We start from the raw sequence: 14,865 nt of genomic DNA, 5'->3' as shown, positions 1-14,865 counted from the left end.
GGAGAACAGCACACGGACGACCTCGAATGTCCAGCAGGTATTCACACGACATTCATGCTTTTGCCGTTCTACCATCAATGTCATCGACGGCGTTCTCGGTAAGTCAGTAAGTGCAGATGGCCCAGGGTAGCCTAGGCTCGACCGAACGCCGAACGCGTGAGGGGCTCGGATCAAAGTAGTTATCAGCTAGGGGGTCGTGTAGGTGGCGTTATCGGACCGTTATCAAAGACGATAAGACAACGATTTCCATAGATCAATCATGATTAGATTATATTTTGCTGAGATCAGCATAGTTTAGATGCGGCGTCACTACTATCACTGGCCCTATGTTCGGACAAACTGGACAAAAAAAATCCTGCCCTCTGTAGACTTCGCCTTGTACCCCCAAAATTTGCACAAACAATGCCTGCTAGACCTTTTCGAAGCCTGTATACTTTATTCTGGTGGAAACGGGGATAAAAGTAGAAATTTGTGAACGAGACCGTTGTTCGGACAGTCTGGTCACACCGGGTCACGAATCCGCATCGCACAGCCGAAGCGGCCGCCTCTAATTTTAGACTCCGACACTTGCACCTGTGTTCGGACGAGGATCACAGTGCACACATGATCATGAATTCAAGGAGGGACATCATGTTTCTTCCCAGCCTTGCAAAGGCTAAGGCTGTCATTTCCTAGTTCTTTGACGGCTACTTGGGGTTGCTCTTCAGTGTGCTAGATTTGAGGTTTATGCTTGTTGCCACCCTGCAGGGTTGGTGTGGAGAACTGTTGTGAGACAAGGGTGTCACCTTGGGTAAACATAGGAGTGGGGGGAAGTTTGTGACTTAGGAGGCTGTAGGTTCAGTATAGTCTGTGGCACAGTTGAGGAGGGGAGACAGTGGGGACAATGTTCGGACACGACTTGTTGCTGGTAGAACTATGTACGGAGAACAAATTTGCACTCCCCTTCTTCGATGCTCTGTGTCCGAATGTCACGCTTGATACCTTGTATTATCATACAAGTGCAACAACACACCATGCATTTTCTTCACATACTGGAACCAATATATATGGGCTACACTAGACTACATAAAAAAAATTGGATCATCAGGATCCTTCCTCGCGTGCTCTGACTCATCCGAAGCGTGACATTGGGCTTGCAAAGGCACATTTTCAACATTTAGGAATGTAAATCACCTTTAAAAAATCTCAAAGTTTCAGAAACCAAGTCTACACTATCTAACACAATTTATGGTCAAAATATTGAGGTTGATATGTCGAGCAATGAGTGAGAAACATAGACTGTCCGAACATTGGTACTGTCCGAACATAGGGCCAGTGATAGTACCGTGAATTGCAGCGCCGTCGCACTTTCTTGTCTTGATCCCCTCACCATCCCTTGTGAGCTCTCAACAGCAGCATCTTGACAAGATAAACCACGTTCTCTCGGCCAACAAAGCACAAAACTGGTCAGTCAATAAGTTCCTCATTGCATTCTACACCTCCGAGGACGACAGAATCCGAGCTCAAGCGCACCGCAACCTCACCTTTGAGGACAGGACATGGTATGGGCCCGAATTGATACTAGATGCCTGGCTGGCCAACACACCGAAAGACTCTCGCGCTCGGATGGAGATGGCTTTGATGCAGAAAGTGGCTGGGATCATTGTGGAGGAGTCTACAAAGGCCTATGGTCCTTCAACCCAGGCCAAGACAGACGATTTTTGCTTGGATTTCGCATTCACATCGATGGCAGCAATATATCAATCATTCATGCCTTGTCTTTGGGCTATATTAACGGCTCTCGTGATGGCGGAGAACAACTACGAGCAATGGCAAGGGCGAACAAAGGTTGGAAAAGAGTTGCGCGCGTCAAAGGTGAGTCTAGCGCGGTCCTCTTGGTTCTGGCTATCAATCTGAGATGCATTTCTGTGCAGATTGCCCTCATTGTCATCAGCATGCTCTTGTTTGGCCACAATCGGTCAACAAACCTCTTTCAGGTCATCTTCGGCATGTTTCTATCGAGCGCAGGTACGGGTCGGAGAGTTCTCGATGTCTGCAATCAGATGGGCCTCTCTATGAGTTACTCATGAGTCTGCTTTCTCCGTCTTGTTGGCAACATGCTCATGTGCTATATAGGACAGTGCAATGGTGTCTTCAATCCCTTACACACAGTGCTCAAGCAAATGCTGTCAATTTTGTACACAATTCAGACCGAATTTTTGCCATTGTATATAACAACATAAACTTCACCCTACGCAAGGCAGGGCAGTGGATTGACAATACGACCAAGCAACTGAACGCAACAACGTCGGCAGTGATTGCCTTGCCCTCAAAGTTCTCTCAATAGCTCCATGCGAAATTCCTCTCTCGGCACTCTCGCAAGCCTGGGCTTCGCAAAGATATGACAAAAACAGACCTCTGCTTGACACCTGCAAAGCAGGCACACATGAAGGCCGTATTTGAGTTTCAAGTCTGACAGATTTTGTTGCAACATGCCCCGGGTCTTCGAAAGTCGTCAGGAAGGCGGAAACACTTAATGAAGAAAACTCATGAAAATGAACCTCAGCTTCGAATGCTTGGAGCAGAGAAGACAGTACTCTTTCCGCTGCCAGCCCTTGATGAGGAGGAGGCCTCCGTGGGTGGAACCATTCGGGTCGTCATAAAACTCTTCACCGATCTTCTCCGAATGGCTATCGAGGTCATCAAAACAAAGCTACGGTTGCTGGTAAAAGACTGGTTGACTATCCAGAACTTGCGGCTGATGAGAGACGAGTGCTCGAATGAGTTTAATGTCTTCGAGAAGATGGATTGGGTCCAGGAGGCTTCCATGCCTTTCCACTTTCAACTAAATGCCATGTACATGCTTTTCTGTACTCACCTAGGCTACCCCAGGGATAACGGCAGTAGCTCATTAGGGCACCACCAAACGCTCCTCTGCCGTTCAAAGCTCGACCCCAAAAAACCTGAATATAACTTGGCAAGAGAGCTTGTGTGGCATTCATTGATTGCTTGCATCCTAGATTGCACATGGTGAGTACTGCATCAGCGGAGATATATTGATACTCACATCTTGAATCTTCCAGATTAATCCTCAGGCTTAAGCATCTAGATGAAATCAAGTAATGGAATCCATCCTGGCCAGAATTTGAAGAGCTCACCGGAAGATTGGTGAGGGAGTTTGCATCCACAGCAGCCGGACACAATGCACTTGAAAAGGGTGATGAAGTCCTCGCACACAGCATATTTATCATCCAAGACTCCCTCATGTTCATGGAATTTGGTGATGCAATCAATCAAGCCGATGTGGGAAGAATGTGGATGGTGTATGACCACTGGATATTTATGATGCAAGGTGCAGGACTTCACAACTATGGCAATGAACTGCTCAAAATGAAAGCATAGTTTCTCTATGAGTACAGTGCCGAGCTATGCGAGATTGTGGAACATACTTGGCTGGTCAATCGATGGGATGTATGAGGAAAGTTAATCCCAACAGATCTCTACTTAGAGCATAACAATGGTTTCACAAAGGTATGTGCCATGCGTCAAACAATTGGTTCATGGTTCTGACTCATTGGTCTTGTCGACAGACTATGTTCGCTGCTAAGGGCAGTGCCGCATCCATGGATCATGTCAAGAACAAGTTGTTGGCATGTGTTGAAGTGTTGCATTCGTTGTTGTATGCCATATCTTCCTACTTCGGACTCACTGACCACCATCGAGGACACAAGGAAGTAGATATAAATGGGGACATACAAGCACTCTGTCTCGATATGGAGGTTAGCACCATCCATACATTCCACACCTCACGCCCAGTGCCGCTCCCAATCACACGTACAAAGGCAGGAAAAGTCAAGAAAGGAAAACGAGGTACATCAACAGGTGTATGAGATGTTCTCAAGGAGGGCAGGGAAGCCTTGCTAGAGAAAGGCCTGTTTGAGAAGTGGAAGCGTAGAACAGGGGAGATTGACAATGACAAAGTGGGAGCTGCACTAGAGGAAGCAGTTGTGGGGACGGCCTTTGAGGATCCAAATGGCACGCTCAATGTTGACACCGCATTAGATATGGAGTTTAGTGCAGAGTGTGCATTCACTGATATAGACATCAGCGGGTTTAACGATAAATGATGGATGGAGATGCTTACCAATTAATCTATACCCAGATTCCCAAAGGCATCCTTGAAGTTCTGCTGCATTTGCTGAGGATTGAAAGAGGGCCATCTCTCAAGCGGAAACCCATGGTTGGCTGGATGAGGGTTGCATGGCATCCCTATCATCACCATTGTCGCCATGGGAAGAGCTCCAGATGCTTGCATGTGCTCACTGTTCCCAGATACCCATGCTGCAAAAGACTAAGGCCAGTGGACCCCGTGGAGCACTAGGAGCTCTGGGGTAGGTATTGGCACAACAGCAAGTGGTGCCATGAAGGGATCAGTGGAGGCGGACAACCAGGCATCAGAAACTGGATGTTTGGGGAGGAAACTGCAAGCGTGCGCCAAAGGATATGCAAGCCTTGCATCTCCACCATCGAGGACCAGAGTTTGCCCTAGCTTACTAGGCAGCTGACTTACCACATCTACATCAGGATGTGTTGCATGGGAGAACACAGGGAAAGCGCGTGGATAAGCCTGGCCTATGACTCTTCCATATTCCTGAGAAGCCATTCCGGACACCTGCACTTGCACTGAGAGGAGTGTAGGGCCATCAAGAGTTGCTTGTGTGCCATGGTGTAGTGCCGTGCAGGTTATGGGCTCATCAAGCCTCACTTGTCCACTGGAATGGAGCATTGAAGATCCTGCTGGCAGTGAGAATGGCCGATAGTGCTCAAGCCTCACGTCTCCATGACCATCGAGTGCTGGCATCGCTGCTGAGACTGGCATAAGCCAGCGCTGCTCAAGCCCTGTGACTGTCAGAGGAAAGCTATTTGCATGTTTGAGAGTTGCATCTTGACATGGATTCTGTACGAAGGTCCCTTCTAGTCCTTGGAAGAGCATGCGTGGTTGAATGGGGGGGTACACTGTCTCATTGTCAACGTTTACTGGCGAGATGGCTGTGATATCCCTGAAGAACCAGTGAGATATGGCACGATGATGAGCATGCACCCGCGCTAGGGTCCGAGGGAGGTATTCTGGAAGCTTTGGGGAGATACCGAACAGCGCTGATGAGCATGGGTATGCTCTAGGCACCAATACCCCACTTTTCGCAGCTTTTCAGTATTCTTTGACCGTTCGGCATACTTAGGACCGACCGATCCCGATCCGTTCGGCGATCTCAGCCATTTGTCAGGTGCCGACTTTGCATTTAGACCTCCGCACAGTCGTTCAGAGCTGTTCACAGTCATCCTATCCATCTATCATCACTCTCAGCAGTAGGGGCTCCCCACAGACTGTCGCGGCCGATCGCCGATCGGTTCGGTACACTTCACATGGTCGGCACATTCGGTCGGCTTCGGTGTCCCGAATCGGAGGCGGCCGAACACTTTGTTGACTCAGAACGGATCTGTCTTTCTATCTCTTATCGTCCTTATGCCTTCTGTTGACCTATCCTTTGTTATCTTCAGAGCTCCCAAGTTTCTAAATGGTTTACCCATGTGGCATGTGGTTCTTATCTCCAGGTCCATGTGGACTCACCTTGGCAATCTCTCCACTTATTTAGACTTTAGAGTTATTGCTTCTTATCTTATAGTGTTTGCAACATCACTCCCTTATCTTCTTTACCTTTGATCACTCTTGGCATGCATTTCCGATTGCTCTATGCCTCTGCCGATCTCCTTATCTTGTACCTGTTCGGACTTACTATAAAAGGGCACCTATGGCTTTGCAATACATCAGCTTTGGCTCCCCCCTTGTTCCGATTCCATTTGTGCGCTTGTGTCCATAAGACTTTGAGCCATTGCCTTCCGATCCTTGTTAGCATTTTGCCCTTTTGTTTGTGTTGTTGTGTTCGATCGCAGCCCTCCGTCAGAGCCCTCGTCGTTTTGCTCTCTCCCTCTCATCTAGTTTGTCATCCTCTGCCAGTGTCCAGTGTGGCCTTGCACCCATTCCCTTCCCTTCGCGTCCCGATCAAATCCCGATCAAACATCGACCGACCGACCGACCGACCAACCGACCAACCGACCGACCGACCGACCAACCGACCAACCGACCGACCTACCGACCGACCGACCTACCGACTTACCAACCGACCGACCGACCGACCGACTGACCGACCGACTGACCGACCGACTAACCGACCAACCGACCAACCGACCGACCGACCGACCGACTGAATATTTTGATTTTGGAGTTGTTTGTTCACTACACTCCGAACACTTTTAGTACGCTCCCTTGTTGGTTGTTGCACAGCTTATAGTTCCTTGCACACTAGAACCAGCTCCTGCCTACCTGCGCTTGTAGGGGTGTTTCTTGGGTGTGTTTCGCACTCAGAGGCATCACTAGCGTATCATTTTGGAGCCCACCGCGAGGGGTTGGTTCTCATCTCAAGGAACTTAGGCTGCTTCATCCCTTTTGCAATCACCGACTCTCCGACCGATCCCATTCCATTCGCTGACATCCCCCTACCACCACTACACTGTTCCGAACACGCTGCGACCCCGCCGATCAAACCCCACCATCACCTTGACCTCTGCACGACCCTAACATCCTCTTCGAAACCTCACTTCAGAACCTCGATTCCTGCTGCTCCCTTGATCTCTTGTGGTTTTTGCTATCCTTTGGCACTTGTCCCCCTTCGATAATTTCGATTTTTGTTGGCGATTTTATCCCTGATTCTTTCGATATTTTTCGGCGATTTTTACCCCTGATTTTTCGATATTTTTCGGCGATTTTTACCTCCGATTCTGATTGCATTGTGTTCACATTTCATCCCCCTAATTCCTAAGGTTGCTTTGAGACCCTGGTACACGTTCCAATCGCCTGCTGACATCTGAAACCTCTACTTCAGCCATTGACGTCCCTTGCCACATATCTTGCCTACATTTGCCTTTCCCTATTTGCCCTCCTTCCTTTTCTTCATAGATTGATCAAATACCATCCCCCTTTGACCTTAGAAGCTCCGATCCCGATCGCATCCTGTTCTTTTTCTTCAATTCACACTTTTGGTACTTATACTCCATTCGCATTTTTATCCACTCTTCAGCTTTGGTTTCAGTTCTTTGCATTTGATCGCTATGGCCCCCCCGACCATGCCAGCTCGAGGCGATCGATCCGCACCCACTTTCGACCCCAGCCGACCACGCACTCTTCGCCGATACTTTGCAGACCTTGACTTTCACTTTGTTCATTCGGCAGTCAACAGCGACTTGGAGCGGAAGAGACACGCCTGCCGATTCGCCGATCTTGACACCTCCGACCTCTGGGAGTCCCTGCCGACCTTTTCGGACCACGCGAAGACATACCAGGACTTCTGTGACTCTGTGTACAAGCTTTATCCTGGTGCCGATGATGATCGCAGATGGTTAGTTGCTGACTTGCATAGCCTTGTCGGAATGTATAGCCGGATCGGCATTGGCTCACTGGGGGATCTGGGCGTCTATTACCGAAGATTTCTAGCGATTGCACTCTTTCTGCGTCAAAAGAATCGGATTTCAGAGGTTGAAGAAGGGCATACCTTTGCACAGGGATTTCAGACAAAACTTTGGGTTCGCATCTTGCAGAGACTACAGATAAAGCTTCCCGATCACTTCCCCGATGACCCCTATTGTCTTGACGATATCTATGATGCCGCACGATTTGTTCTTCATGGCACCACCACCTCTTTCGCACCTCCCTTGTGTCAGTCAATCATGGAAATCGGCGCGACCGCAGTGCAATCGGGCGACCTTGGAACCACCCTAACACGCATCGCCGAATCGTTCGGCAAAGCCCTCAGCTCCGCGATCAGCTTCGGACGTCCGCACGCACACCCAGCTCGCTGCCAACGATGCTCATTCTGTGGTTTGACTGGCCACTTCATTGCTGCGTGTCCTTCTGTTTTGGAGTATGTCCGCATCGGGAAGTGCATTCGGAATTCGGAGAACAAGGTGGTCTTGTCTTCAGGTTGTTTTGTGCCACATAGGATCAAAGGACGCACTCTCAGGGACCGGATTGATGAATGGTACCGATGCAATCCCCAATCGAATGCTATGGCCAGCCTAGAACTTGGAACCGATTTTCAGTCGCGCCGATCGGCGCCCATCATCTCCAATTTCGGTTCTCCCTCCCTGCGCAGTCCTGGATTTACAGGTAGATTTGCTTGTTCTAATCGCATTGCAGCACTCGAGGATGAACTTTGCTGCCTTCGAAAGCTCTCATGTCCCATGTCCGATGGCCGAACAGACGTTCGGAAGCCCGCCGAACGTTCGAGATGCACCATACTCCCTCCATTAGCTTCCAAACACCATCCACTCTCATTGTCCCCTGACCCGAAATCTTCGGCACCTTTTTCTAGGCGTTCGGAATGCTTTCCACTTTCGCAAGCGGCTATAGGGCACCTCTCCGATGACGTACCATCACCTTCCAGTGTGTCTAGCGATTCCAATCATCCTGTTGTCTCAATTTTTTCGCATTCATTTATACCACCCTCATCACTTCCTCCGAAATCATCCTTAATGCATGTCCGATCGCATCAGCCCACCTTTTACCGACTCTGCCCTCCGAACACCTTTCCCAACCACCGATCATGTCTGTGTACTTCCAACCACACTTGTACCCCAGCCGATTTTGCACGCTTTCAATGGCACAGGCACTGGTCTGATCATATTGGCACTCTGACGGCTTTGGCACACTTCCGATCGCTTCGGCGCACCACTGGCCGTAGGGGCTCTCCGACTGCATTTGATCCACATCTGATTGCATTGGCGCATTGCTGATTGCGCACATGCTCCGACCACATCCCTGCATCTCCATCTCTAATCACCCTGCAATGAGTTTCACTTGACTTTTAGACCTGTTGCTTGCTCCGAACCCCTCCATTCGATTTCCTTGCATATTCGTTGCTGTGCTGCTCTGGTCCGACCGCCTGACTGAGGACAGTCAGTATTTCAGTTGGGAGGAGATGATGAGCATGGGTATGCTCTAGGCACCAATACCCCACTTTTCGCAGCTTTTCAGTATTCTTTGACCGTTCGGCATACTTAGGACCGACCGATCCCGATCCGTTCGGCGATCTCAGCCATTTGTCAGGTGCCGACTTTGCATTTAGACCTCCGCACAGTCGTTCAGAGCTGTTCACAGTCATCCTATCCATCTATCATCACTCTCAGCAGTAGGGGCTCCCCACAGACTGTCGCGGCCGATCGCCGATCGGTTCGGTACACTTCACATGGTCGGCACATTCGGTCGGCTTCGGTGTCCCGAATCGGAGGCGGCCGAACACTTTGTTGACTCAGAACGGATCTGTCTTTCTATCTCTTATCGTCCTTATGCCTTCTGTTGACCTATCCTTTGTTATCTTCAGAGCTCCCAAGTTTCTAAATGGTTTACCCATGTGGCATGTGGTTCTTATCTCCAGGTCCATGTGGACTCACCTTGGCAATCTCTCCACTTATTTAGACTTTAGAGTTATTGCTTCTTATCTTATAGTGTTTGCAACATCACTCCCTTATCTTCTTTACCTTTGATCACTCTTGGCATGCATTTCCGATTGCTCTATGCCTCTGCCGATCTCCTTATCTTGTACCTGTTCGGACTTACTATAAAAGGGCACCTATGGCTTTGCAATACATCAGCTTTGGCTCCCCCCTTGTTCCGATTCCATTTGTGCGCTTGTGTCCATAAGACTTTGAGCCATTGCCTTCCGATCCTTGTTAGCATTTTGCCCTTTTGTTTGTGTTGTTGTGTTCGATCGCAGCCCTCCGTCAGAGCCCTCGTCGTTTTGCTCTCTCCCTCTCATCTAGTTTGTCATCCTCTGCCAGTGTCCAGTGTGGCCTTGCACCCATTCCCTTCCCTTCGCGTCCCGATCAAATCCCGATCAAACATCGACCGACCGACCGACCGACCAACCGACCAACCGACCGACCGACCGACCAACCGACCAACCGACCGACCTACCGACCGACCGACCTACCGACTTACCAACCGACCGACCGACCGACCGACTGACCGACCGACTGACCGACCGACTAACCGACCAACCGACCAACCGACCGACCGACCGACCGACTGAATATTTTGATTTTGGAGTTGTTTGTTCACTACACTCCGAACACTTTTAGTACGCTCCCTTGTTGGTTGTTGCACAGCTTATAGTTCCTTGCACACTAGAACCAGCTCCTGCCTACCTGCGCTTGTAGGGGTGTTTCTTGGGTGTGTTTCGCACTCAGAGGCATCACTAGCGTATCAGCGCTCGACAAGTACCGAAGACGCCGACTTTACCGAACACGGTCGGCCCCTACCCGACCGACGACAAGCCACCGAAGGACGTTCGGCAGCACTTGGGTCAGTTTGCCCACACTTCACGTACTCACCATGACCACATAGGAGTGTTACGATAAGTGTTTACGAGATCAAAGCCAGTAGTCCGTATCGGCCGATGTCCTCCATGAGTCGGTCGGTCCTTATCGCTTATCTTCCCGACTTCCACATGGTCAGTTAAACATGATCTTGCACCATTACTTGGCCACCCTGGTCGTACAATACCTCTTCTTTATTTTCATTGGTTCTCCAACGCCTGTTCCGTCTACCTACGCTCAGGCAACGGATCCCGAACATTCGGGATTTCGCCATCGCTGATTAACTTTTACCTTGTCACCTTCGGAACCCATATGGACATCTCACCTACCTTCTTATCTTCTCTGATCGCTAAGGCTTGGCGCCCATTCGACATCTACTCTCATTTCTTGTTTAATATTTTACTTAGGGGCTCTGTTTACTATAAAAAACCTACATACAACTCTGGAATAAACCAGCTTTCGCACCCCACAGTTCAGAGCTCATTCGCATTTGTCTCAACCATCGAAATCGTCTTCGTCAACCTCCGAAAACTTGTCATCCTCGTCGTTCGGCCTCATTCGTGTTCGTACTCATCCCTTCGCTCGTACCCCGTCCTCCCTCGTATATTGTCAGAGTCCCGTGTGGCTCTTGAAGCACGTAGTCGTCGGTCGCGACACTACCTTCTCGTTACCGACCACATCGCCGACACGACCGACCGAACATTCGGTCGGTGTTCGGCGCAGTCCCGAAACCGTTCGGGCGCTATAATCTCACCCTCCCCGATTGCTTCTCAGTACACCTTCCCTTTCTAAAGTCATCACTAACAATTCCTTGTGTATTAGATACTAGCTCCAGCACCCCTGCATTAGAGGTTGTTTTAGTGTTGTGCTCGGCACTTAGAGCCACCTCTAGCGTATCATTTTGGAGCCCACCGCGAGGGGTTAGTATTCAAAATTACCTCAAGGAATCTACGTCGCTCGTCCCGACCAACAGCAGAGCGCGAAGAACGACAAACAGTTATCGACAGCTTCAATACTCAGGAAACATCTGCCAACCGAAGTTTGTTCGGAGACGCCGATATAGTCCCGGAACATCTATCCCACCATCACTATCTTGATCTCGAATCCTCGCCATCGCTCTCACCGCCACCCGACTCCACTTTCTTCTTAACCCCACCTTCGTCGCCGAACCGATCGCTACTCCCGCCAATTTCCCCCTTCCTTGATCTTGCGCTTTTAGAACAACAACCCCCGTCTCCTATACCATCTCTCCACGACTCCATCTCTCCGTTAATCCCACGCAGCCCCGTCTTCTGGATGCCGACCATCCGACCAACTTCGCTAGAACGCTCCTTTGAACCAGCAACTCCATCCCCGATCACTTTAGCAAACGATATCTTTTCTCCCACCTTTGATTTTCTCACTATGGCGACCCCATCCATGCCCGCTCGTGGAGATCGAACGGCCCCGACCTTTGACCCCCATCAACCCCGCGAATTGAGACGATATTTTGCCGATCTGGACTTCCACTTCGGTCGGTCAGCGATAGAAGACGAGCAGGAAAAGAAGAAACACGCGTGCCGATTCCTGGACGTCGACACCTGCGAGCTTTGGGAATCGCTCACCACTTTCACCGACGCCACAAAGACATTCAAGGAGTTCTGCAAAGAAGTCTACAGACTGTACCCTGGATCGGAGGAAGAGCGCAAATGGTCGGTATCAGATATGGACAAGCTAGTCGGCGAAACGAGCAGGGTCGGCATCTTGTCTCTCAGCGAACTCGGCGACTATCATCGGCGATTCCTGGCGATCACAGTATTCCTCCTCAGCAAGGCACGAATCTCGGTCGCCGAACAAGGACGCGCCTTCGCCAGAGGATTCCAACCGGAGCTATGGGCAAGAATCTCTCAACGTTTACAACTCAAGTTCCCCGATCATTTCCCAGACGACCCATACAACCTCCAAGACATCCACGACGCGGCCCGATTCATCTTGCACGGCACCACGTCCGCCTACAGCACGACCTCTACCGACATCTCTCGAGCAGCCCCCGCCGCGCCGCCCACCAACGCAATCAAAGCCGAAGACCTGGCGACCATCTTCGAACGACTCACCGACACCTTTGTCAAGGCCATTGCAGCTCAAGGGACGTCCAGGCCAGCCGATCGACCATCCCGACAACCAGGACAAGGCGGCGACAACTGCATGTTCTGCGGCAGTCCTGAACACTTCATGCGCGCCTGTCCCGAGGTCACTGAATACATTCGGATCGGCAAATGCAAGCAGAATATCGAGGGGAAGGTTGTATTGTCAAGTGGGGCATTCGTACCCAGAGAAATCACAGGTAGTAACCTGAAGGACCGAGTTGACGAATGGCATCGCAGGAATCCAGGACAGTTGGCGACTGGACAGATGATGTTCACGGTAAACACGGCGCCGACTCACCCGATGACGATAGCCTCCCATCACGATGCACCCTCACTGCTGGATGTCACCCCGACTTACCAACTCACCGACGTCCAGCGAATCGCAAGCCTCGAACGCGAACTATTCGCACTCCGAACGCAGGGCGCGAGGGCACGCGAAATAGCGCAGACAGGACGTTCAACACTTTCTCCTTCACCGGCTCCCGAACGACGAGCGAGGACCGCAACTCCCGAACCCGAACCCCGACCGACCACCCCGACTCAGCGACCGCCCCTGGTACCAGCTAAGGACGATGCTCCGATCCACCCATACGCCAAAGCCCAGGACGCCACCTATGCACCACCGCACGAACGCAACATAGGGGCCCCGGCGAAGATACCATCGGCGAAGAAGGACGCTCCGGCCTACAAAACCACGGCGCCGATCTACGACGAGAAGGTAGCAGCCGAGGTCTACAACAGGGCGATGGCCACTCAGGTGACGCTTACCCAGCGCGAACTACTCTCCCTCTCCGCCGAAGTCCGTTCACAGGTCAGGGAAGCCACGTCGGCACGCCGATTGCCTGTCAAAAATGCCAGCAATGTTCGGACCTTCTACCAAGATGCCGATCTACCCTACGCCATCGACGATCTCGAACCACCGACTCGACCGACAGTCTCCTCCTTCGTCAATGTCCTGCACCAACCGGAAACACCCCCGCCGGGCGCGACCATCATCCCCGACATGTACGAAACGTACCTGAAGAATCTACAGCCCGGTCAGGTTCCTCAGCCGTTGATAGTTGCTAAAGAATTGTCTGCCCTAAGGTCCATCGTTCCCCTCGTCGATCATCAGCAGGAAGTCGAATGCGTCATCGACCCGGGTTCACAAGTCATCGCTATGTCGGAAGGCATTTGCAATGAACTGGCGCTCATCTACGACCCCGAAATCGTCCTCAATATGCAGTCGGCGAATGGCGAAATCGACCGATCCTTGGGCCTGGCACGCAACGTTCCATTCCTCATCGGCGACATCACCCTGTACCTCCAAGTCCACATCATTCGGAACCCAGCCTATGACGTTCTCCTCGGTCGGCCCTTCGACATCCTCACCGAAAGTATCGTCAAAAATTATTCGAATGAAGACCAGACGATCACCATCAGCGACCCGAACACAGGACGACGAGCCACCATTCCGACGATCCGGCGAGGACCCCCTCGAGTTCTTCACCGAAGACAAGCGGGTTTTCGCGACTCGATGAATTGATCCAGGATCAAGGAGAAGTTGCACTGATCATTTCCACCGATCATGATACCCCCAATTTCCCACTTATCGAAGCGTCCTCAGATTTCCATTCTCCATCTCCCTCTCGTCGCGATCTTTGTCTCAAGTACATTATGGCCTCCGATTTGGGGCCCGAAAATCATCTCAAAAACAATCTCGATTCCAATATGTCATCTTTATTTTCCTTAGTCGTCCCCGGTTCTTTCCATTCCACTAATATCGCCGACCCGGTCGCCATCTTCGCCGCCAAGCGCAAGTACAAACCAGTCGCACAGAAAACACGACCAGTCTTGGCCGACCTCCCCGAAAAGTTCCGAATCGTTCAGAACATCCTTGGCGACCCGCTCGCCACCCTTCCGACGCTGACACCGAACCCACCACCCTTCACGCCGACTGGCAGGTACACAGACGAACGACGCGACCTCATCGATAAAGTCCACTTAGACGACTTCCTTTGGCCGGCCGAACGACAGCTCATGCACCATTTCATGTGTCTACAAGAGATGGGATTCGCCTGGGACGACTCGGAACGCGGACGTTTCCGCGAGGAATTCTTTCCTCCAGTCAATATGCCAGTGGTTGAACACAAGCCCTGGGTTCAACGCAACATTCCGATTCCACTGGGCATCTACGACGAAGTGTGCCGACTTATCAAAACCAAGATTGCCGCTGGAGTCTATGAGCCATCGAATTCGTCCTACCGATCGCGCTGGTTTACGGTCGTCAAGAAGACGAATAGCACCTCCACTGGCACCAAACTCCGAATCGTTCACAGCCTCGAACCCCTGA

At 51.0% G+C, this 14,865-nt stretch overlaps 6 protein-coding genes across 6 annotated transcripts; 5 read left to right on the top strand and 1 right to left on the bottom strand.

The window, feature by feature from the left end:
* Nucleotides 1-1,785: 1,785 nt before the first annotated feature.
* On the top strand, nt 1,786-3,456 carry HETIRDRAFT_419560 (uncharacterized protein; the record flags this gene model as incomplete). Its single annotated transcript, XM_009550160.1, has 6 exons — nt 1,786-1,854; nt 1,914-2,058; nt 2,121-2,293; nt 2,459-2,970; nt 3,144-3,282; nt 3,382-3,456. The coding sequence occupies 6 exons, from the start codon at nt 1,786-1,788 to the stop codon at nt 3,454-3,456; spliced, it is 1,113 nt and encodes a 370-aa protein (XP_009548455.1).
* Nucleotides 3,457-3,572: 116 nt separating this feature from the next.
* HETIRDRAFT_322779 (uncharacterized protein) lies at nt 3,573-3,869 on the top strand (the record flags this gene model as incomplete). The annotated part of the gene is made up of 1 exon (XM_009550159.1): nt 3,573-3,869. The coding sequence occupies one exon, from the start codon at nt 3,573-3,575 to the stop codon at nt 3,867-3,869; it is 297 nt and encodes a 98-aa protein (XP_009548454.1).
* Nucleotides 3,870-4,126: 257 nt separating this feature from the next.
* Nucleotides 4,127-4,294, bottom strand: HETIRDRAFT_419558 (uncharacterized protein; the record flags this gene model as incomplete). The annotated part of the gene is made up of 1 exon (XM_009550158.1): nt 4,127-4,294. The coding sequence occupies one exon, from the start codon at nt 4,292-4,294 to the stop codon at nt 4,127-4,129; it is 168 nt and encodes a 55-aa protein (XP_009548453.1).
* A 2,852-nt stretch (nt 4,295-7,146) lies between these two features.
* HETIRDRAFT_322855 (uncharacterized protein) lies at nt 7,147-8,826 on the top strand (the record flags this gene model as incomplete). The annotated part of the gene is made up of 1 exon (XM_009550157.1): nt 7,147-8,826. One exon carries the CDS (start codon nt 7,147-7,149, stop codon nt 8,824-8,826), a length of 1,680 nt encoding a protein of 559 aa, XP_009548452.1.
* A 2,985-nt stretch (nt 8,827-11,811) lies between these two features.
* HETIRDRAFT_428285 (uncharacterized protein) lies at nt 11,812-14,058 on the top strand (the record flags this gene model as incomplete). Its single annotated transcript, XM_009550156.1, has 1 exon — nt 11,812-14,058. The coding sequence occupies one exon, from the start codon at nt 11,812-11,814 to the stop codon at nt 14,056-14,058; it is 2,247 nt and encodes a 748-aa protein (XP_009548451.1).
* Nucleotides 14,059-14,243: 185 nt separating this feature from the next.
* On the top strand, nt 14,244-14,543 carry HETIRDRAFT_49184 (uncharacterized protein; the record flags this gene model as incomplete). Its single annotated transcript, XM_009549644.1, has 1 exon — nt 14,244-14,543. A coding segment is annotated over one exon (300 nt), but the record flags the coding sequence as incomplete, so codon positions are not given.
* Between the last annotated feature and the right edge of the window lie 322 nt (nt 14,544-14,865).

Source organism: Heterobasidion irregulare (genome assembly GCF_000320585.1).
Source record: "Heterobasidion irregulare TC 32-1 unplaced genomic scaffold scaffold_07, whole genome shotgun sequence".
Classification (NCBI taxonomy): Eukaryota; Fungi; Basidiomycota; class Agaricomycetes; order Russulales; family Bondarzewiaceae; genus Heterobasidion; species Heterobasidion irregulare.
This window is presented reverse-complemented; position numbering and strand designations above follow the sequence as displayed.